The 21,056-nt window shown below is 36.9% G+C and overlaps 6 protein-coding genes and 1 pseudogene across 9 annotated transcripts; 4 read left to right on the top strand and 3 right to left on the bottom strand.

Annotated features, from left to right (window-relative positions):
• Positions 1 to 118: 118 nt before the first annotated feature.
• On the top strand, positions 119 to 1,212 carry LOC104699851 (ethylene-responsive transcription factor ERF035 pseudogene; annotated as a pseudogene). Its single transcript, XR_015561080.1, has one exon. The product of XR_015561080.1 is annotated as an ethylene-responsive transcription factor ERF035 pseudogene (transcript).
• A 3,347-nt stretch (positions 1,213 to 4,559) lies between these two features.
• Positions 4,560 to 11,170, top strand: LOC104699850 (exosome complex component RRP45B). Of its 2 annotated transcripts, XM_010415249.3 has the most exons (10): positions 4,560 to 4,850; positions 5,001 to 5,141; positions 5,298 to 5,507; positions 5,605 to 5,700; positions 5,774 to 5,888; positions 5,983 to 6,063; positions 6,146 to 6,334; positions 6,423 to 6,673; positions 6,777 to 6,835; positions 6,932 to 7,384. In XM_010415249.3, the coding sequence occupies exons 2-10, from the start codon at positions 5,005 to 5,007 to the stop codon at positions 7,132 to 7,134; spliced, it is 1,341 nt and encodes a 446-aa protein (XP_010413551.2). In that variant the 5' UTR covers positions 4,560 to 4,850; positions 5,001 to 5,004; the 3' UTR covers positions 7,135 to 7,384. The 2 variants fall into 2 exon arrangements, with proteins under 2 accessions (XP_010413551.2, XP_087314264.1); XM_087458138.1 differs by lacking the exons at positions 6,777 to 6,835; positions 6,932 to 7,384 and adding an exon at positions 10,965 to 11,170 and having other exon boundaries at positions 4,571 to 4,850; positions 6,423 to 6,706.
• LOC104704184 (pentatricopeptide repeat-containing protein At3g60980, mitochondrial-like) lies at positions 7,536 to 8,894 on the top strand. The gene has a single exon (XM_010420312.2). It carries the CDS (start codon positions 7,536 to 7,538, stop codon positions 8,892 to 8,894), a length of 1,359 nt encoding a protein of 452 aa, XP_010418614.2.
• Positions 9,105 to 10,475, bottom strand: LOC104704183 (pentatricopeptide repeat-containing protein At3g60980, mitochondrial-like). Its single transcript, XM_087457567.1, has one exon. The coding sequence runs from the start codon at positions 10,473 to 10,475 to the stop codon at positions 9,105 to 9,107; it is 1,371 nt and encodes a 456-aa protein (XP_087313693.1).
• LOC104699849 (3-hydroxyisobutyryl-CoA hydrolase-like protein 1, mitochondrial) lies at positions 10,778 to 13,998 on the bottom strand. Of its 2 annotated transcripts, none has more exons than XM_010415246.2 (14): positions 13,578 to 13,998; positions 13,410 to 13,490; positions 13,264 to 13,332; positions 13,093 to 13,156; positions 12,777 to 12,856; positions 12,602 to 12,685; positions 12,362 to 12,446; positions 12,040 to 12,125; positions 11,829 to 11,950; positions 11,666 to 11,726; positions 11,486 to 11,584; positions 11,297 to 11,398; positions 11,164 to 11,205; positions 10,778 to 11,055 (listed from the first exon to the last, which is right to left on the bottom strand). In XM_010415246.2, the coding sequence occupies exons 1-14, from the start codon at positions 13,689 to 13,691 to the stop codon at positions 10,939 to 10,941; spliced, it is 1,206 nt and encodes a 401-aa protein (XP_010413548.2). In that variant the 5' UTR covers positions 13,692 to 13,998; the 3' UTR covers positions 10,778 to 10,938. The 2 variants fall into 2 exon arrangements, with proteins under 2 accessions (XP_010413548.2, XP_010413549.2); XM_010415247.2 differs by having other exon boundaries at positions 12,040 to 12,113; positions 13,578 to 13,878.
• A 1,171-nt stretch (positions 13,999 to 15,169) lies between these two features.
• On the top strand, positions 15,170 to 18,420 carry LOC104704182 (protein HEAT INTOLERANT 4-like). The gene is made up of 15 exons (XM_087460202.1): positions 15,170 to 15,286; positions 15,387 to 15,512; positions 15,998 to 16,035; positions 16,133 to 16,187; positions 16,283 to 16,343; positions 16,469 to 16,527; positions 16,614 to 16,738; positions 16,862 to 16,921; positions 17,181 to 17,239; positions 17,348 to 17,424; positions 17,526 to 17,564; positions 17,722 to 17,784; positions 17,872 to 17,919; positions 18,000 to 18,119; positions 18,221 to 18,420. Exons 1-15 carry the CDS (start codon positions 15,284 to 15,286, stop codon positions 18,266 to 18,268), a joined length of 981 nt encoding a protein of 326 aa, XP_087316328.1. The 5' UTR covers positions 15,170 to 15,283; the 3' UTR covers positions 18,269 to 18,420.
• Positions 18,421 to 19,276: 856 nt separating this feature from the next.
• On the bottom strand, positions 19,277 to 20,441 carry LOC104699848 (uncharacterized). The gene is made up of 2 exons (XM_010415245.3): positions 20,209 to 20,441; positions 19,277 to 19,847 (listed from the first exon to the last, which is right to left on the bottom strand). The coding sequence occupies exons 1-2, from the start codon at positions 20,307 to 20,309 to the stop codon at positions 19,562 to 19,564; spliced, it is 387 nt and encodes a 128-aa protein (XP_010413547.1). The 5' UTR covers positions 20,310 to 20,441; the 3' UTR covers positions 19,277 to 19,561.
• Between the last annotated feature and the right edge of the window lie 615 nt (positions 20,442 to 21,056).

Below are 21,056 nucleotides of genomic sequence, written 5' to 3'. Positions count from 1 at the left end.
ATGGAGGGTAAGAGATTACTCGATTAACATACGGACCCACTGTGTAACGAAATAATTGTCTTTTTTCTATCTTTCTATATATATATTACTCACTAATGTTTCCTTTTTCTTTATAATATGAAACAAAGTAAAAATAACTTGGAAGAATATTAATAAGCAGCCCACTTCTTCAGACTGCAACATATTCCTTTAATTAACTCTCTCCCTTCTCTATCTCTCTCTTTCATTCTTTAATGGAAAAACAAATCAACCTAGAGAGTAGTGCTACGACTCATCATCACGACAACAATGGTTCCGTTATAACGATCTCGTCATCCTCAGCTGTAACGTCTTCGTCGGAATCTTCGACGACTTCCTCCAAAAGATCGTTGGTGCAAGACAATGACGCCGGAGGAAAAAGGCGGAAGAGCAACGTCAGCGATGATAACAAGAATCCGACTTCGTATAGAGGAGTGAGGATGAGGAGTTGGGGAAAATGGGTGTCGGAGATAAGAGAGCCGAGGAAGAAATCGAGAATATGGCTCGGCACCTATCCAACGGCTGAGATGGCAGCTCGAGCTCATGACGTCGCGTCTTTAGCTATCAAAGGCAACTCCGGTTATCTCAATTTCCCTGAATTATCCGGTTTGCTTCCTCGTCCGGTTAGTTGCTCTCCCAAAGATATACAAGCTGCAGCTACCAAAGCCGCCGAAACAACCACGTGGCAAGAACCGGCTATCGATGATGAGAAATTACCCGAGCCGGAAGCTGATGAGCTAAGCCATTCTGAGTTGTTGTCTACTATTACTACTACGACAGCTGATCAGTCTTCAACTTCGAGTAGTTTCGTGTTTTCTTCGGACACGTCAGAGACTTCTAGTACGGACAAAGAAAGCAACGAAGAGACCGTGTTTGATTTGCCGGACCTTTTCACGGACGGCCTGATGGACCGAAACGATGCGTTTTGTTTATGCAACGGCACTTTTACATGGCAGCTTTACGGAGATGATGTGGGTCTCCGGTTTGAAGAAGAGCCGTTCATATGGCAAAATGACTAAACCACCATCCAACTTGCTTACTAACATATCAATAGTTTTCTTGATAAAGAAATTATATATATATATATATAGTTCCAATGTGGTGGTATTCAACTAATCTTTTTGTTTTTCTTTTATGGTTTCTGCATTTGAGTATGTTATTATCACTCTGAAAAAATTGAGTTCGTTTTCAATATTTACTATGTTTGGAAATCGAATTAATGCTAGTGACTAATAATAAGTGGAAAGTGGCTAATAAGTGGCAGTGGCAAAAACGTAATATAAACGTACACGGAAAAATAGGCAACGTTTGTTGTTGAAAGTGACACTCTCTCGAACTTTAAGCTTTTTCTGTATTCTCGTTGGCCCCTAGACGAATGTTAAAAGATCGTCGACGGATTTTGACTTAAAGAGACAAAGCATCCACTTACGGCACACTACACATGTATGATATATCAGTATCTGCAAACCTAACTAATCTCTCTATTTTGCTGTCTACATCGTTAATTAGTACCTATGCAATAAGTTTGATTAATATCAAAAAGTTGCAATTTTAGTATCTTTTCAATATATCTTTGACTAATGACTAGCAATCACTGTTTTCTAATCTGACTTGACAAATTTAATTTGTAGTAGTATAGTGAGTCAGTGACTATCTAGTAAAAATTTGGTTATATATTAATTATGTATTTATGCGGCCGGATACCAGATAAAACGAATATCCTTTGACAAAGTGATGCTATGTTAATCAAAAGGATATTGTTAAGATAATCATATACTACCCAAAGATTACTACAATATATAAATCGATCAGATGACATTGATCCCAATCCGACCGGTTCTCCTAATTAGGATTCTCTTGCAAACTGTTTATAATCTGATTATATATACACAACCTATTTAAAGTAATCAATGAGATTAGCGCAGGCACCATATATGCCATATTTAGTGTGTGCGTCGTTGATGAGACGATGATTGCGAATTTGAAAGTGAAGGAGACAAGCTTTTGATGAAATATCGCTTTATTAATTATTTTTATAAATGGGGTGGGAATATAACATGACTCACATGTTCATCATTGCTTTTTTTTTTCTCCTGTTAAAGTTATAATAAGTTAATAACCTTTCACTTTTTTTTTCATTGTCCATTTCTTTAATTTGCGTAAAAGGTGAAAGGATATATGCTATAACAATGGGAATGCTTTTCCCCAACATCTTACTTTGCCCACTGTGTGAGGCATAACACGACTGTTACGGATTCCCAAACACATTCATTGGATCCATTAAGCATAGTACTATAATAATAACAATACAATATTTCGATTATAATAGTAAAATTCTAACAAAATTGCCCATTAATAAACTTATCTATAAAAAGACACCAATCTTTAGTTTTATCTTGTTTAAAATACTTAATCAAGACCATTAGGATTATTAACACACACAAAAAGAAATCAAACGAAACAATATTAGCAACAACAACAACAAAAATCGGTGATATATCTAAATATACATAAACAAGATGTCATTCGAATTTCGAAGTTTCATGGAATATTATTATATAACCTTTGTTACGTTCGAAAACGGAATTTGAGTCCGGAACAGGAAATTACTTGGTGAAATTCTTAAGACAAAGAAATTATAGGCATATGTATACTCTTTTGGTAGACTTATGAGTTTTTTTTTTTTTTTTTTTTTGCTAAGTAGACTTATGAGTTGTTGAGGTCACTGATTAAAAAAACATATATATAGATAGTGGATGTTAGTGTGAGCTCACTATCACATTAGTCTACGTACATGTATAATATGCCGATGCCGAGCGATTGTCGTCTATATTCCCATGATGTTAGGGTTTGAATTAAATGTGTGTGCGAGAGAGCCTCCATTGAAATTAAAAGACAATTTTTTTTTATAGGAGAAATTAAAAGACAATTAGGAAAACATGCATATAAATATCTATTTTTCCATTGGTTTAGTGTTGACATGAATCTATTTGACTATTATTTAAGTAATTAATAGATATATATATCCATGGGTTTGGGTTTCTCTTCTCAGCCGTGAGTAATATACTTATCGCCACATTAACGGAATCTTTTGTAATTATCATTTTTGTGGGAAAGATTCTGATAATTGTGGATATATTACAATATCTAGCTGTATATGCGAATCACTTTGGATTTGGAGTTTGGACATCACTACAAACTTACAAATGGAAAATTTGCCAATTACGAGGAGCTGAACTCGTCTTTTGGCATCTTGCATAATGCACAGAAACTATAGTCCAAGTATCATTATAAAACACATGAATAAATTAATAAAATATCGAATGAATGATTAAAATAAAAAACACATAGTTATTTAAACACTCGATCTTTCTCTTTGGAATAAAGTGGGCAAAAAAGAAAAGAAAAACAAGCAAATCAGAAAGAAGGAAAATGAAAGCAACAGCAGAAGAAAAATAATGAAGAACTCATAGTGTTTGCTTAATTAATATATATATATAGTTTCTCACATCTCAATCAAAAGAAATGCAAAAGAAAGAAAAAAAAAGGAGAGCATGTCAAAAGCTAAAATTGCCTACGGAAGTAGCGAAAACCACAAACTGAAATCAATAGGAAATAATGAAAGAACCCCAGCCCCTTCATTAACAATAAGCTAATTATTAATGAGTTAAGAGAGTTATACTTAGAATAGTATACATATATAATTTGTCTCCTGCTCTAGTCCATGGTTCAATCAAGTTCTAGATTCATCATCCCATCACGTGTCTTGTTCATATCTCAGCAGTAATAATAGCAAACCAATTAAGATGATAATAATGCAAGTCTGCAACCATATCACATATTCTTCATGATCCTTGAGGACCTTGACATATATAAAGCAAAGAAAAGAACAATGTTATACTATTTGAATTTGAGTATGCCGGATGGCGTAGGATAAAATATAAAATCTAGTAGTGTACATGATTTTCAGTTTATTGAGGATTCTAGCTAGAGGATTCTGTGGGAATTAAAGAATATGAAAGATGTACTGGCTTGTTGAATATTCTTATCCGATCCACAATAGATTTAATCGTTGAGCAACAAGAGCTGAAACAACAACTTGATGAGATAATAATATTCATTTTTGGAAATTATATGTATGTATATTTTTTTGTCGACAGCTTTAACTAGCTAGATCAGTTTAAAGGAAGCCAATATAAAAAAACATTATTTACAAAAATAACATTAAGCAGTTCAGCACGAGTGTTGTTTGCCAAAAAATCCGCTTAAATATTCTAGAGAAAGAGAGAAAGAATTGATCTCCTCCGTGTCACTCGCAATATGAATATGAATATTAATAACTCAGAAAGCTTATATCAAAAAAAAAAAAAAACTGAAAGCTTCAAAATATGAATATAGAAATAATAATAAAAACTGATTATGACGACGGAAAGAAAAAGAAAAAAAACTGATTATTTGTGATGTACGACGTAAGGGATGAAAATCAAGCCCGTTGGGCTTTTATATCCCATAAACTGCTTATGACGAACGACGTCGTTTTCATTTTGACTTTAAACGTTGTCGTTTAACCTATTTCTCACCCCTCCCAAATTTCTCAGAAGTGGTTTTACCTGTTTCTTCCATCACCAAAGCTCTCTCTGAGTCGCCGCCGACGTGTTACGTGTACTGTTGTTGTAAAGGCCGATAGATAGTTAAATAAGCTTTTTGTGCGATTTTTTGCCGCGGCTCCCTAAAAGCTCTAGAGCTCCCTCCTTCTTCGTTAGCCTTAGGTGAATTTATTTAAGGAGAATACATCGAAAGAAGAATTGCTTCTCATCTCTTTCCTTCAGTAGGTAAGCTCTGGTTTAATTTCCCTTGCTGATTCTAAACTCTTAGAGAAGATGTTCATTGCTTGGAGTGTTTAATTTGCTGTTTCCATAAGTTGTTTTTTGCAAACGGGTTTGCCCAAAGTTTTGATTTTTAGTTGGTAATAATCATAACAGATAAATGGAGGGGAGATTGGCTAATATGTGGAGGTTGACTGTGAACGAGAGTAAATTCGTGGAAACTGCTTTACAATCTGAGCTCAGAGTCGATGGTCGTGGCCTTTATGATTACCGCAAGCTTACTATTAAGTTTGGAAAGTAAGTGTCCTCACATATTGATACCGTTTCTGCTCTTAGTAGGCTTTGTTTGCTTTCTTTAGCTCTAAAGCTTCAATCTTTGCTGGCTTTTTTTGATAACTTTGAATGTAGATGATACTAGCACGTTAGCTTATATAATCTTGTGTGAATTAACAGAGAATATGGTAGCTCGGAAGTTCAACTTGGTCAGACTCATGTAATGGGTTTTGTGACTGCTCAGTTGGTACAACCTTACAAAGACAGACCCAACGAAGGCTCCCTATCTATCTTCACTGAGTTTTCTCCAATGGCTGATCCGTCGTTTGAGCCTGGCCGTCCTGGTGAATCTGCTGTGGAGCTTGGACGTATTATCGACCGAGGTTTAAGGTAGAGCTTGTTTGTGATGATAATCTGTAATTGATGCTGCAAAAAACAGTTCTTGTTGGAGTAATGTTTAACTGGTGGTCCACTGTTTTGGTTGCAGAGAAAGCCGTGCAGTTGATACAGAGTCACTCTGCGTTCTAGCTGGAAAAATGGTCTGGTCTGTTCGTATTGATCTTCACATTTTGGACAACGGAGGGTAGGTTTTATTAGTGAAGGTTCTAGTTTTAAAATGACCTTTATGCATGTTTTTATAACTCACTCTTGTATAGGAACTTGGTTGATGCTGCCAATATTGCTGCTTTAGCAGCTCTCATGACGTTTAGGAGACCAGACTGTACGGTAGGAGGAGAGAATGGTCAAGAAGTGATCATACACCCACCAGAGGTTAGTCATATGTTTTCGGTTTAGAGAAACTTGTTAAGTAGAAAAGGTAATTCCCAACTTTAACTGTTTGCTCTATCTTTACTTTCTTTTGCAGGAAAGGGAACCACTTCCGTTGATAATACATCATCTCCCAATAGCTTTCACGTTTGGATTTTTTAATAAAGGCAACATTGTGGTAAAGACAGTTGTATTTTTCAGTGATAATTTAGTTTACTTTTTTCTTTCTGAAACATTAAGTGTGATGTGTTCTTATGCAGGTGATGGACCCAACTTATGTTGAAGAAGCAGTAATGTGTGGGAGAATGACTGTGACAGTTAATGCCAATGGCGATATATGTGCAATCCAGAAACCGGGAGAAGAAGGTGTGAGCCATAGTGTAATCCTTCATTGCATGCGTCTTGCTTCTTCAAGAGCTGCTGCAACAACAAAGATAATTAGAGAAGAAGTAAGGTTTTCAAATCTGAAGCGTTTTTCTTTTGGATCCAAAAGATTCAACTACTCAGATTTTGTTGTGCTCTGTTTTCTTTGTGTAGGTTGAAGCATATAACCGTGAGAGAAGTTTACAGAAGGTGAAGCGACATCCCACTTTGGCTAAGTCTGTAGTTTCTGGACCTACTGTAGTTGTGAAGGAGGAACATAGGAAGTCCTCAGATCAGGAAAAAGCTGCAGAGATATCTCGGGAACATGTCGAAAGACTAAAGCTTTCGTCAGAGGAACTAAGAAGTACTAAGGTAGAAGAAGTTGCTGCCTCGCCTACCAATTTTAAAGGCGGTCCCTCAAAGTGGTAAAATCTTTAATGATTCATTCTCTCTGCTTTGTGAAGGAACCTCAATAGTTCCTTGTCATTTTTTTGCATCTCACATCTTTAGTTGTGAAACAATTGTCAGGGACCCTTACTCAGAAGCTATGGATGTTGATTCACTAAAAGCTTCTCTTGCTTCAAAAGGTAAAGTTTGTTTATCTTGCTTCTCACTCCGAACCTTGTAGTTATATCTCTTAAGAGTAATGAGGAACTGATACTGTTTTGTTTTGCTTAAACCAGGGGATTCCGTTACTAAGTCATCGAGCAAGAATACAACGAATGGCTCTGGAAATGCGGAGAAGGATGCTGAGATGTCAGTTGAAGAAGTAACCGGAGATATAGGGAAGAAAGATACAGTTGAAGCTACAAAACAAAACGATGGAGAGATGACACTCAAAGATGCTGTCAAACCTAAAAAGAAGAGGAAAAACAAAAACAATTAGAAAGACACTAGTTTTTTTAAAAATAGAATCCAAATTTTGGGTGTAAGCCTTGCTGAGTTATTGCACTGTCTCGATCACTCGTTTACTTTCTTCTTCCCCTTGAGACTGGAGACGAATTCTATGGTCAAAATGTATCTGAAAAGTGAACGTGAGCAGAGTGTTGTTAAATTTTGTTCCGTCTTTGTAAGGCTTTATAGTGAAACGGATACGGTGCAGATTCATAAGATCTACTACACTTGTTTCTTCTTTACTTCTAGATGAATTAATCATTTTAACATGTGAAAGTCTTTATTGGCCTACAAGGTAAATGGTACAAAACCCTAACTCAAGTGTTTAAACTTTGTTAGTTTCAGTTCAGTTTAGTTCCGTACTCTTCGCGTGACCCTAGGGCTACTAAGGTCATGTCTCTCCTCCGCCTCCGCTCCGCCCTCTCTCTCTCCTCTCCGATCTACCAGCTCCGCCGCCAAGTCTCATCTCTCCCCCTCCAGAACCATACTACTCCTACCTCGTCCGCCACCTTCCCCTTCCCCGTTCCGAGAGACCCTTCCTCACCTCCCTTGAAACTACCAACAGATATCATATCCAAGTTCGATTACACCGCCTCCCATGTTTTCGCCAAAGTTAAGATCTTGATCGATCTGTCTAACCTCGACGCAGCCGCTGAGTACGCGCGTCTCGCTGTTTTGGCCGTTCCCAAAAGCCCTAGCGACACTAGAACCAAAACCGAGACTTACCGTCTTATCATCGGCTCAATGTGCAGAGAGAAACGGTTTGAGGAGGCATACGAGCTGTTCCATTACTTTTTCAACGTTAACAATGTAGAGCCAGACGTCCCTTGCTTCGGTTACGTCGTCTATGCTCTTATCAACCAAGGTCGTCTTGACGAGGCTTTTCGATTTAACCGTTGTTATTGTCCAGGTTCCGATACTTTGATGAACGCGTTGATTGATGCTGGAAGAATCGACGAAGCTTACAGTCTCTTCTTCGGCGGGACTACGTACCCTGTCTTTATTCGAGGGTTTTTGGCTCATGGGAACATCGACAAGGCAAATAAACTCTTCAAAGATCTGAAGCAGGTTCATGAGACTTATTCGTATTATGGGGCTGAGTATATCGAGATGTCGCAAGTGGCATACATGGAGCATTTTTTTAAGCAAGGGAAAGACGAGGAAGCCATGCAATGGTACCGTTCTACAATATCCAAATACTGTTTGAAGCAAGGCACGGTAGATAATAGGATACCCAAAACTTGGGACAACCGTGCGGACACTGTTAACACAGTCTTGAAAGTGTTGCTCAAGTACGGTAAGAAGACGGAAGCTTGGTCGCTCTTCGACAAGCTGTGTGGTAATAGCGACATAGAAAGAAAAGAAGTAGGCAAGTGGACGGATCAAGAGACTCGTTGTATAATGATCCGAGAGTGTTTCGAAACGGGAGAGATTAGCAAAGCCGTGGAGATTGCCCGGACGAAGGAAGCTTGGGATGGGAATGATGAGTGTTACACGACCCTAGTCACGAGATTTGTGAGAGAGGGGATGATGTCTGAGGCAGATGAGATGTTCAATGAAATGTTCTCCTCCGTTCGCTTTCCGATGTATCGTTATTTCGGGATACATCGAGTGATGGTAGATGGGTTTGTTAAAGCAGGAAGATTCGATGATGCTCACCGATTTGTTAACAAGATTGCCGATATTTCTCTGAATCACGTTTCAAGACGCGTGGACTTCTCATTATCTACTGGGCATGGTTTCTTTATCTAAGATATATTTATGTATCTACTACGTTGGGAAACAGAGTTGTACTTTAATAATTTTTTCATTAATCCAAATTGTAGAACTAAATAATTGTTACATTTTATTTCTATAAGATTGGCTAGCAGAATGGGACAAATACCAAATAAACACACCCCACCAACTATAGTGTATCAATTCACCAAAAAAAAAAAAAAAAAACTATAGTGTATCAAAGCCTTATAAGCATACCGTACCAGCAAAATCAGAGGCAAGAAAAGTGGCAACGCACTTTAGTTTTGCTTCCACTGCTCGGTCCAACACTCGGAAGGCATCGTCGAATCTTGCAACCTTACAGTAAGCATCGATCATTTTTCTATAGGAAGGAATGTTAGGGACAAGGTATTGCTTAGAGGACATCTCCGCAAAGTAAGTCTCTGCTTCTGGCAACATGCCCTGCTCACATAATCTTGCGAGTATGTTTGCGTAACATAGTTGTGACTCATCATCCTCAACGGTCTTAACCTTGTCAAAGGTCTTGATTGCTTCACTAATCTCTCCTAGCTTGAAACACTCGTTCACCATTATATTACAAGTCTCTGAATCGAACCCTGATGGCTGCTCATTGCGTCTCTCCAGCATTTGGTTGAACAATGTCCAAGCTTCGGTTCTCTTGCCGTACTTAAGGAAAAGTTGCAGAAGGGTATTACCGGTTTTTGCATTCATTCTGAAATCTTTGGGCGCAAGAGTCATGTAACACTCCATAGCTTCCTTATCATCTCCTTTCTCAAACCAAAACTCCATGAACGTGGCCTTCACGATAGCAATCTCATTGTAGTCTCCACCAAGGAAAGAATAAACCAAGTCGAAAACTTGAGCATCCGTCGAGGAGACACGTTTCAGCTTCAGTACATCGAAGATTCTCTTGGCAGACGTGAAGTCCCCGTCTTTCAAGTGGCCACGAATCAGATGGTTAAGCACAGAGGAACCGACGTCGTCTTCTTTATTCATCAATCTCCTGACGAAATGCAAAGCGCTTTGAAGCTTGTCCGCATCAATCAAACCTTTCGCTAAGAGCTGGTGTGTCTCTTCGTTTGGACGGAGGAAAGAAGCGTTTTCCAAGATGTGACCGTACAGTGCAAATGCGTCGTCGAGACGATGTTGATCACAAAGTGCACCGATGATGTGGTTGCAGCAAGAGATGTTTGGTTTGAGGTTGTAGTCGTTGAAGAAGTAATGGAAGTGATGTAATGCGTCGTTGTAACGCTTGGCTTTGCACATTGCATTGATTATGGCCTCGCAGATCTCGACGGTGACGTTTTGGCGGCTTTTTGTGAAGACGGCGTAACGCGAGAGCTCCGCCGCGTAGTCGAGGTTTAACATCTTGATCATTAGCTTTACTCTGGTGTTTAGCTGGGTGGTGCAGCATTCCAATTTCGGAGGCGCCACCAGGGGTGGTGACGACGGATCTCTCGGGAGAGGGAAAGGGACGTCGGCGGCTGAGATAGGAGTGGGATGGGGGAGAGAGGAGACTTGGCGGTGTTGCTGGTAGATCCGAGAGGAGAAATAGAGGGCGGAGCGGATGCGGAGTCGGAGGAGAGAGAGAGACATGACCACCTTAGTTAACTTAGGGTTCCGAGAAGAGTACAGAACTAAAAGCTCTGTTTCTTTCTAAAAAACTGACAAGTTAAAAAAAACTCTAGTATTTGTTTTCAAGTCTACATGCAAATTGAATTAGGTCTAACTCTAACACAATTGAATTGATTAGTGCATTCTTGGCTCATTCAAAGTGGCTCATGTAGCTATCCTAAACTTATATATTAAAATTCCAAGCACCGATCACTTCATCTTTAACGAGACTTGTTCATCCATCACCCACTACGATTTTATCGAAAACGATACTAGCAAATTCATTTTATTAATAATTACTTTATTAAAAAATTTAAGTAATATTTTGTTAAATACAAAAATCCTGCAACACATTCTGCTTCTGGATGAATGAAATCAGTCTCCCAACGTACTAAGGTCTTTTCGTTAACCAAGGGGAGAGTGATAATGTAAGTCAATTTTGAATCTAAATGCTTTCTCTGAGTTTGACAGGAAGGTCAAGATCAGGTTCCGTCGCAGTCAAGGCAGAGAAGTAGTCATCCACCATGTCCTCTGATACTTTCTCCAAGCTCGGTGGACCCCACTGCACACCCACCAGTTCTTATCATTAATTCAATTTAATGGCCTACTTAATATATACACAGTGATGCGTTACTCGAATATGATGTAAATGTAACATAACCATCCATACCTTCGGTGCTTCGTCCTTGTCTATCAATCGAGCTCGTACTCCCTTGTCACACCATTGAAACCATTACTCATTAGTGACGACTCTCCTTCTCAGTTTGCAATGTCAAGCTTTTCTATACCGGAAATTCACATACCTCGCAAAAATTGGCAGACATTGGCCCGATTGTTCCTTGTAGCGACATTCTATACTCTCGGATTAAGCATTGGTCAAGTGTTTGAAATCTTCCTTCCCGGATCTATTCGATTCGTTTAAAGAAGCTATATAAGTCGAGAAAAGGAAATTTGAAGATGGGTTTTACAAGCAAATTTGATTGTGAACTTACAGATCTCAATGCCACCTTCAAAGATAACGGTGATGTTTCTTTAAGTCTACGAAGAGTTGTAATGCACCATGTGTCTTTTCCTCTACTAGCCTCGACTTCCTGGCGATCCAAAACACCGTTACTTCTAGTGACTCGAGATATGGTCACAGTCTTGCAGAATCATTGGTTGTAGGGACTTACCAAATAATCAATAATTTCTTCTACTGTGTCATGGCCGAAGCATTTTTCAAGTAAATCAATCCTAAGAAAAATCAGAAACAACGCAAGCTTAGGACTTGGGAGGTAGTATGAGGAGAATATACAAGGAAGGAGTTGTGTATCTCCAAGTTTCACGAAAACAAACCTGCCAAGAACACCAGTCTTTTCTGGATGAGCAACTTCTGAACATTTTTCTAAGCATGACTCAACAACAGACGGATCATCTGTGAGCAGCTTCTTGAGCTGTTCTTCCATTACAGGAACCTCCTGTTGTAGGAGAAGAAAGCCTTATTATCTAGCATGTAAGATAAGTTCAATGAAAACAGAAAAATCTCAAATTATGTAATCTAAATTACCTCACTTCTAATATAATGTGTGGCAAGGCCACAAGCCAACATTTCTGCCCCACTGAGCTTTAACCCAGTCAAACCTAGATACTCCCCTGCATACACTCTATTAAATCATCCATCTTAGGGAGCTAATGTATACTACTATGAAACAGGAAAACTTTGAAGCAAGTTAGGCTGAGTTGGTAGTTATAGGCAGAATTTGTTAGTTTTAACTTTCCTGCTGGATCAGTGATTTCTTTGGTAATTCTCTAATAAAAAATGCTTTCCAGAATTTAATAACATTGACCTAGAGACAATTTAAGCAGTTCAAAACATAAGACAAGCATACCTAAGCGACCAGGTAAGTGGGAGAGATTAAAAGAAGCGCCAGCATCAGGATGAAAACCAATGATTGTTTCAGGGGTAGCAAAAATCTGCAATATCCATGAGCCTAGTTACTGCATTTCTCCAAGAAGTTGGACAACGGAACTAAACTAGAATCCAGCTGACCCGACTAATTGAAAAGAGGAAATAGATGATGAAAGTTGGGGAGAAATAGCATATACTACATAGACGGAAATTTACATACAGATCTATCAGTAGCTACACGAAATGTCCCAGGTATCGAAACTCCAGTTCCACCTCCCATGGTAACACCGTTAAGAATTGCCACCTGTATGCAGGGCAACTAATGGTGTCATTCTACTCATAGTTATTACCTATTGGTTGCAGAATGATTAACAAAAAAAGTAAAGATCACTTACATGTGGCTTTAAATAAGTGCCTAGCAAGTATATAAAACTATACAAACACCAGAAAAACTCCCTAATAGCATCCGGGCTACCTACATAGAGATTTAAGGATAAATAAGTGAAGCAATGAGCAGTGAGAGTAAATAAGATACTGCAGAACCTTCTCTAATCAGTAAAAAAACTGTCTTTCCAACCCCAATACAGATAACAAAAGTACCACAAAAAACAACCTAATCTTCATGAACAAACAAAAACTCGCAATTTCAATTCTATATAGCTTCCCAGGAGGAATCAAACATCACAACGTATATAGTGAAACTTCTTGTACCTCTCTTCATTAACTTGTAGAGAGACACAATATCGCCACCAGCACAAAATGCCCTTCCACTCCCCTTCAAAACAGTTCAAGTCAAAATACAACTTAGGAGCTTTTTTTCACCTCTCAAACACAATAATTTAGATACACACAATAAGAAGAAGAAGCAACAAAAAAAATTACCTTCATCATCACAAATCCAATATTTGGATCTTCTTCCCAATTCTTATAAAGTTTCTGCAACCTATAACCCTATTCACACAAAAATTACACAAATCAACGTCACACACTTACACAAATCAAACCCATCAGAGCAAAATAGAGAGTACCATGTGAGTGGTGAGGGCATTTAGCGCAGGTGGTCTGTTAAGAATCGCAGTACGGGAACAACCACTTCCTTCAACGAGAACCTAAAATCAAAAAACAATCATTTGAATTTTCCTAAAAAAGAGAAAGAGAGAGAGTGAGAATGGTACAAATGATAAACACCTCCGAACCTGGTTATCAAGGTCCTCGGGAATGACTTTAAGCGAACAGAAGCTTCTCCGATACCCAAATCTCCATTGCTTATCTCGAACGATTCGTCCCAAGAGTCCCTTTGCGTTATGCATCAGTCTTCTTTCGTCTTCGTTGTAAACAAAGAAGAAGAAGTGAAGAACTCTCTCTCTCTCTACTCTTATTTGGCAAAATCAGACATGGCGGATCGATTCGGGGTCGTGGCGAGTTTATCCCGGATTTTAATCTCTCCGCCCCTTTTGTTCTCATTACCCTTTTCCTTTTCAATATTATTAAAACTCCAATCTATCCTTCTTATATTATATTATAAATTTAAATCTTAAAAAAATAATAATAATAACCAATATAATAAACATTCTTTCTCTTCTCTCATTAACCCAAAAAAATAGATGCAACATTTATAAAAAAATTTGGGAATTGCACATATGAGACAACTAGGACATTAGATACAATTATGTAGAAAATTACTAATACAAAAATTTAGTGCAACTAAGACAAATGAGTACACCTATGTTTATAGACTGCTACGAAAAAATGTAAAATTAGAAACCGTTTTTTTTCTCTTTCTTTTTCAGTTGACAATGAAAATACTCCAGTCATATGCTTTCATTATAATTGATACTATTCAAATATCAGAGAAAATATACCATGGATTTCAAGAAAAGATTCTTTTCTTATGAAGAGATCACTAATAATGTATCATATGCTAAGTTGGCTGAGAAAATATGTAGTAAGATAAGGGTAGACGAAAAATCTAAAAATCTCAAGGAGAAAGAAATCGACATTTCCCCTCCTCTCCTAAACGTTCTCCCACAACAAAGCCCTATTAAAACAGAGTTTTATTCCTAAAACTAAACACATCGTCTCCCATAAGCAATATAATCTCTCCTTTCCATCTCCTATCTTTCCCGCTCTCTCTCTCCTTTGGTTAATTACTTAAACTATTATTTTATTTGAAGGTTATTCACTTTTATATGGAATGATGAAAATTTTAATTACAGTAAAACCTCTGTAAACTAATACTCTTTTCGTTTCAAAATATAGGATGTTTTAGTTAAAACACGTATATTAAAAAATAGTTACTGTATAATAGAAAATATAAAATTAATCTAAAAGTTATATAAAAAGTTGTAAACATCTTATATTATGAAACAAAAATATTTCTCTAAACATCATATATTATGAGACGGAGGGAATATTTTTTATAAATTAATAAATATTTTTGGTTTCAAGTTGGCCGGTGTAAAAAAATGACGTAATTTAATAAAATAATAAAATAATAATTTTTAAAAATTCCATGTAAACATATGGTCCGATCAGTACCATAAATTAATACTGATAACTTTTACCAAAATAATAATAATAATGATATCAGTAAGTCATAAAAATTTAATGACTAACATGGTAGAACAAGAAATTAGTACATGTATTTATAAGATAGAAATTAGTACATGTATTTAGACACATTTGACACTTGTTCTAAGAAATATCTTAGCTAAGATTTATTTCTTAGCTTATTCCCTATTTTCATTTAATTTTTACCTTTAAATCACTAAGAAATTTGTTAACATATCTCCATTGTAGATGACCCTTACTTACATCATACAGTGTTTTTTTTTTTAAAACAAAATCCCATCTTTCTTCTCCAGTCATCCCCATCGCCGCTTCTCTCGCAAAACCCCTAATCATGGTGAAATTCTCTTCTTTCTTCTTCTTCGTCATGATTATATTGACATCTAAGGGTTTCTCTGTCACACAGATCCGTTGATGGTTTTTATTTCTGTGTACAGCCTCTAAATAAGCGAAAGTTGACGACGAATAATGAAACTGAGAAGAAACCGGCTCCAAGAAATAAGAAATCGAGAGCGACAGAAACAAAGGAAGAGCCTCAGTACGTGGAGGAGAAACGTAATCTGGTATTGTTTTGCTAACCTTACTATAAGATATAGTCATGTATGGTGCTTATGTATGATTCATCACTTGGATTCCATGCAAAGCAATTTGAGGGTTTTAGGTTTATCTAAGCTTTTATATGATCATAACGCAAAATACGCTGTGACTTACGTTTTAAACCTGTATTTTAGAGGAAGAAGGAATCTATCTGTTCATTTGTTTGCTTCTCTCCTATATCTTAACCTACACTAGATATGTATGTTAAGAGCTGCTTAAGATTTCGAAATTATTTTGGTGTTGTCAGAACGGTCTGCGGGGTTTATCTCTATTGGAAAAAAAAAATTATATGCCCATTCTACTTCTTGTGCCATTTGTTCCAAAGGATTCTTTGAGTGTGGTGTAACTTATTTTCATATATTTTGACGTCAAAGTATATGCCTTGTTTTATATACTTATTGATGCCGTGTGAGTGGCAGATTTACATGTGCGCTTGTTTGTGTGTTTTCAGGAAGATTTGTGGAAGGTTGCATTTCCGTGGGAATTGAGGTATATTTGTTTATTTGGCGTGTCAGCATCAGACTTACTGTCTCCATTATATATTATTTTATTTTATTTTCTTGCTTTGCTCATGGTTTGATTGTAGTGGGACAAATTTGATGCACTTTCACCAATTCAACTGGGATTTCAAAAATCTTGAAGTAAGTTGTTTTGGTTACATTCTCCCATTTTTTTTAATTTTTTTTTTGTCTGAGTCTATGAGATTCTTGTATTTATGTTTCTTCTCTTGTGCCAGCAAACATTAGAGGAAGGATTGCTCCTTGGGAAGAAATTCTTTGTTTTTGCTTCTGCCGAACGTAAGCTGTTTCTCTTGCTTTTCTTTTTGTTTCCCCTTGTTTTTTTCAAGTCTCTTTCGTCTCCAAGTATATATGCTCTCTTCCTCTTTCTTTCACGTTTTAATCGTCTCTTTCTATACTTGCAGCTCAATTAGTCTCCTACAAAGATACAAAGAAGATTAGAGATATCCCAACAGTGATTGCTGTTAAGTTATTGTTTAAATCTCCATCAATCGCACATGATCATATATATATTATTTCATCTCTCTTTCTAATATTCTATATTTGCAGATTGAATCTGTCCTTCCACCTTCTGATAAGATAGCAACAGTATCTATTCAAAGTGCAATGGAGGAAATCTTTCCAATGAAGCAGATGAAAATGGACTGGATTCCTTACATTCCTATTGAGAAAAGGTAACACATGCACATGTGACACATTTCTTCGGATGGCTTAATCATTGAGAAGAGACACATATTTTACGTCACATGTTTTTCTTACTTTGGATGTTTTACCAACAGTTGCTAAATTTTTTGCAGAGATAGACAAGTTGACAGGATGTACTTTCAAATTTTTATCTTGGGCTGTAAACAAAGGAGGTATGAAACATATAATATTCAAAAACGATGTTCAATTGGATTTTAGTTTACATTACATATAATAATAATATTGAAACCAGAACATGGAACAAGGCATCACGTATCTACACTGCTTCATAGTGTGACGTGTTGGGTTGCATTGTTCTACGTAATGACTTTCTCTGTAGGGTTTATGGATGTGTCTTTGCCATTGCAAATCTGATGTGTTTGAATCTACCAGTTCTAGTGTGCTCAACTTAGCTTTGTAAATCATCTGCAGATCTGCTCTCAGACAGTTGAAGGAAGAACGTGCTAGGATGTTCGAGTATTGCATTCCCTGTGAGTTTTATTACTCTACTACCAATACTAGTCAAAAGTTGCATGAGTGAAAGAGCCATTTACAGCTGATGGTTGGCGTTGGATTATATGTAAATTTTCACTTTGCAGATTTCTATCAACCAATTGAGGAAAATGAACTTGAAGAGAGTACCGTAGTCTACATGATTTTCCCCACTGAACCGCCGGTAAGTTTTATGGCAAGCAATGAATGTTGTGTTTTGGTAGGGGCACATTGTTTTTGAGTACTTTCTTGATAATCAAGTTTCAATCTTTCTGTTTGTTCCAGCTGCCATGTGAATTTGACTGGGAGCTTGATGAACTTGAGGTGTGTGATTGGCTTTTCTGTTACCATACCACAAATACTTCTTCTTCATTTGGTTTGAGAGAGTTGTCATCTTGGCTCTGCCATATTTCCTTTTGTGTTCAAAATTGCATTCACTGTATTCTAAATCTGGAGATGGCTTGTTGTGCATCTATTTCAGGAATTTGTCGATGATCAGATTGAAAATGAAAAATTATGCGCGGAACAAAAGGATGAATTCAAAGTAAGTTTGAGCTGTAACAGGGTTGTCAGTTCTTGACACTTAAGTATCTGCATCTCTAAATCACTATTTTTCTTTATTTTTTCTCAGGAATTTGTGAAAGAGCAGGTTCGAGCGGCCAAGAAAGCTAACCGAGAGGTAACAAATTTTTAACTGTGAGTTACATTCAAATGAAACGGTTTGCTAAATGTGCCAATGTGGTGGTATTATACTTGAAGGCAAAAGATGCTCGAAAGAAAGCGAAAGAATTGGACGTAGATACACAGCGAGCCTTTCAAAGCATGAGGTTCTACAAATTCTACCCTCAGCCTTCACCAGACGTCCCTACATTCCAGAAGGTAAGAACAAGAAATGAAAAACAAAAATCCGTCTTCGTCAGTTAATTTAATATTGTTCTGTTAAGGTAAAGCTCTGAATATGTGAATCATCTTTGTTGCAGTCGTCGTTCATTAACAGATTCTACGGGAAGGCTCATAAAGTCCTTTGAAGAATAGGAGCGCGTGACTATTATCTCTTGTAGAGTATGTTGTAGAGCTCTTCGCACAAACAGTGTATCCATTCATTGCGGGTTAAAATCTAGAATATGACCCACACATAACATTTATTCACTTATATATGGAAAGATGAAATTTTTAATTACAGTAAAACCTCCCTAAATTAATATTCTCTACAAATTAATCGGGTGTAAAAAATTAATCACTTGTTTAAGCGTAAATAGTTTTTAGTGGCTAAAAGGAAGTTAAAAAAAATGGAGAAAGGACGAATGAATTTGAGTGGCAGAGAAAGAAAGGTGGCAGCTTTTTTTTAGTTTTGGTTATATCAATTAGTTTATTTATCTCTCTTTGGTCCAAAAGAGGAAACAAGACAAAGGACTTAAAAATGCATTCATTTCTCCTGAAGAATCTCAGCAATACATATATGTGTGATCAATGTGCTGCGTGACACTGCTTTGCCGGTGACTTCTATTCATAAAATCTCCACTGTGAGACCATGAACAGCTAGATATGTGTGGATGAGGCCGTGATTAAGATTCTTTTTTGGATCTCTAACTCGAGTTTATCTCACCGTTCTCACGCAATCTCACCACGCTGATTTCTCATAATCATATTCACTATATGTTTCTGTATAAATTGTGTAGTGGTCATCAAATAGTCTTTTTCAACTACTTAACTGTTCGTGACTCCTCTCTACCAAAAACATCAATCTTCGGAACATGTTTTTCCATGTGAAATAAAAACTCAAACTAATATGACAATTGTGTCGCTCAATAGTTGGTTTATCAGAAATCCTTTCATAGTATATTTTAGATTTAACACATAGATTAACACTAATCAACTCATAAAAACAAACAAAGCATTTTCAGTATAAGAAAACAATGTCAAAACTAAACGAGTGTTATGACTAGCTTGTTTGTGTCTTTTGCTTGTGTCATCATATGCCGAGGGATAACAATTTTTTTCTCTTTTTCTCTTGGTCTGATGAGCAGCGATTTCAATTTACTAAAGCACAAAATAATCATTCAACCAAACAGAAGATTTATGTTGTTATAAAAACATTACTTAATTTATTTCAAACACTCACTCGCTAGCTAGCAGCATATCTAAGACATAACTCCGCAGGTAAATTACATTGCTTCTCAAACCATAACAACATCTAGCTACCATAACCCTAGATATATATATATATATATCTTACATACATGTGTCTTATTATCCCAGATCCTAATTAACTCTCCATATCTTAAACGCTCTTTTTTTTTTGTTATTTCAAGAACACAAGACTAACACATAACATCCTTGAGAAGCTTGTACCTGCGAGTGGCCGGTCTAGGAGAAGGCACGCCGGTTTTACCCTTGTCGGCTGCTGGAGGAACACTACTACTAGTGGTTTGGTTAGTCTCTTGCTGTTTGATTTGGTGGCCTGAAGAGTATTCCGACCGGTACGATCTCTTAGACGATCCACCATTAACACCGTGTTTCGCTCCGCTTCGACTCTTTGCTTCACACTGACACCAATCACAGATCTTGATTGGATCAGCTTGCTCTCTGTAATAGCTACTACAGTACCTGGTATATATCAAAGAGATTATGATCACGATCATGAATTGATGATGGTGATAGTCCATGTAGAGATAAGTATGGTAGTTGTTGAGAAAGTTCTCGTATGAAATATATACACATCCTATATGTATATACATACATACATACATAAATATCATATATGCATGCTAGCTTTTGATTTGATGTATGATGATGATCATCTGCTAAATAGATATAGAGCACGTGGCACGCGATCTCACCGTCCACTGCGATCTAAATCTACTCTATGCTGTTAATATGCATGATGATGATGATGAGTATAGTACACACATAAGTACATATGGTATAGATAGATATATATAAACACTAATATATGTAAAAAACATACGAGTGTTGAAAGCGATTAAGGCACTTGCTGCAATGAAAGAGCTTGTCGAAGAAACCCACATCACCACACATGCAACACACTCTTCTATCAGGATCCACCATTTTTGTTTCCTTAATTAGCAGAAGACGGAGAAATATGAAGGAGAAGGAGGAGGAGATGGAGAGAAAATGAGAGAGGGAGAGAATTGATTCTACTACAATATGAAGGGAAAAAAAAAGTATCTAAATTGGGTTTATTAAAGACTTAAAATATTCGCAAGTCGGTCCATAAGAAATAATATAGTTTTTATAAAATCAAGGAAAATAGTAATCAATAAAGAAAAAATATAATAGCGTAACAAGGCAGGTAGAAGGTAGAGAGACCGCAGGTTGCTTTGCAGTCGTTTTCAGTTGGAGCTTGGGAGGTGGAGAAACAAAGAACCTTAAATTATAAAAATCGAATATTAATGACGATTTTTACCCTTGTGTTTTTGTGTTGGGATGTTCTTATTCTCGAAGCCTTTTTATGTACAATTTGGGAATTGCACAAACAAAAGGAAACTTGTGGGATGTCATATCTTTGACTTTATATCCGGAGAGAGCGTGATAGACACTCCCGTTTGGTTAGACAAGAAGGAAGGGCTCACAATTTTTACAAATAGGGACGTCTTCTAACTAATTATATATTAGTCATATATTTAACCACACAAAGAAAAAAAAAAAGAAAAAACTGTCGTAGTTGGTGAAAGAAAATATGATCTCATCGTGAAAATAAAACTGATTCGTATGATATAGTTTACAAAGTTATGAAAGAAAGTTCAAGATGTTTTGTTTATATCATGTTAGTTTATGAAGAGATCCACTTTTATG

The sequence above is a fragment of the Camelina sativa genome, chromosome 7, assembly GCF_030686135.1.
Source record: "Camelina sativa cultivar CO46 ecotype springtype chromosome 7, ASM3068613v1".
Taxonomy (NCBI): Eukaryota; Viridiplantae; Streptophyta; class Magnoliopsida; order Brassicales; family Brassicaceae; genus Camelina; species Camelina sativa.
The sequence above is the reverse complement of the archived record's forward strand: the minus strand, read 5'-3'. Positions and strand labels throughout refer to the sequence as shown.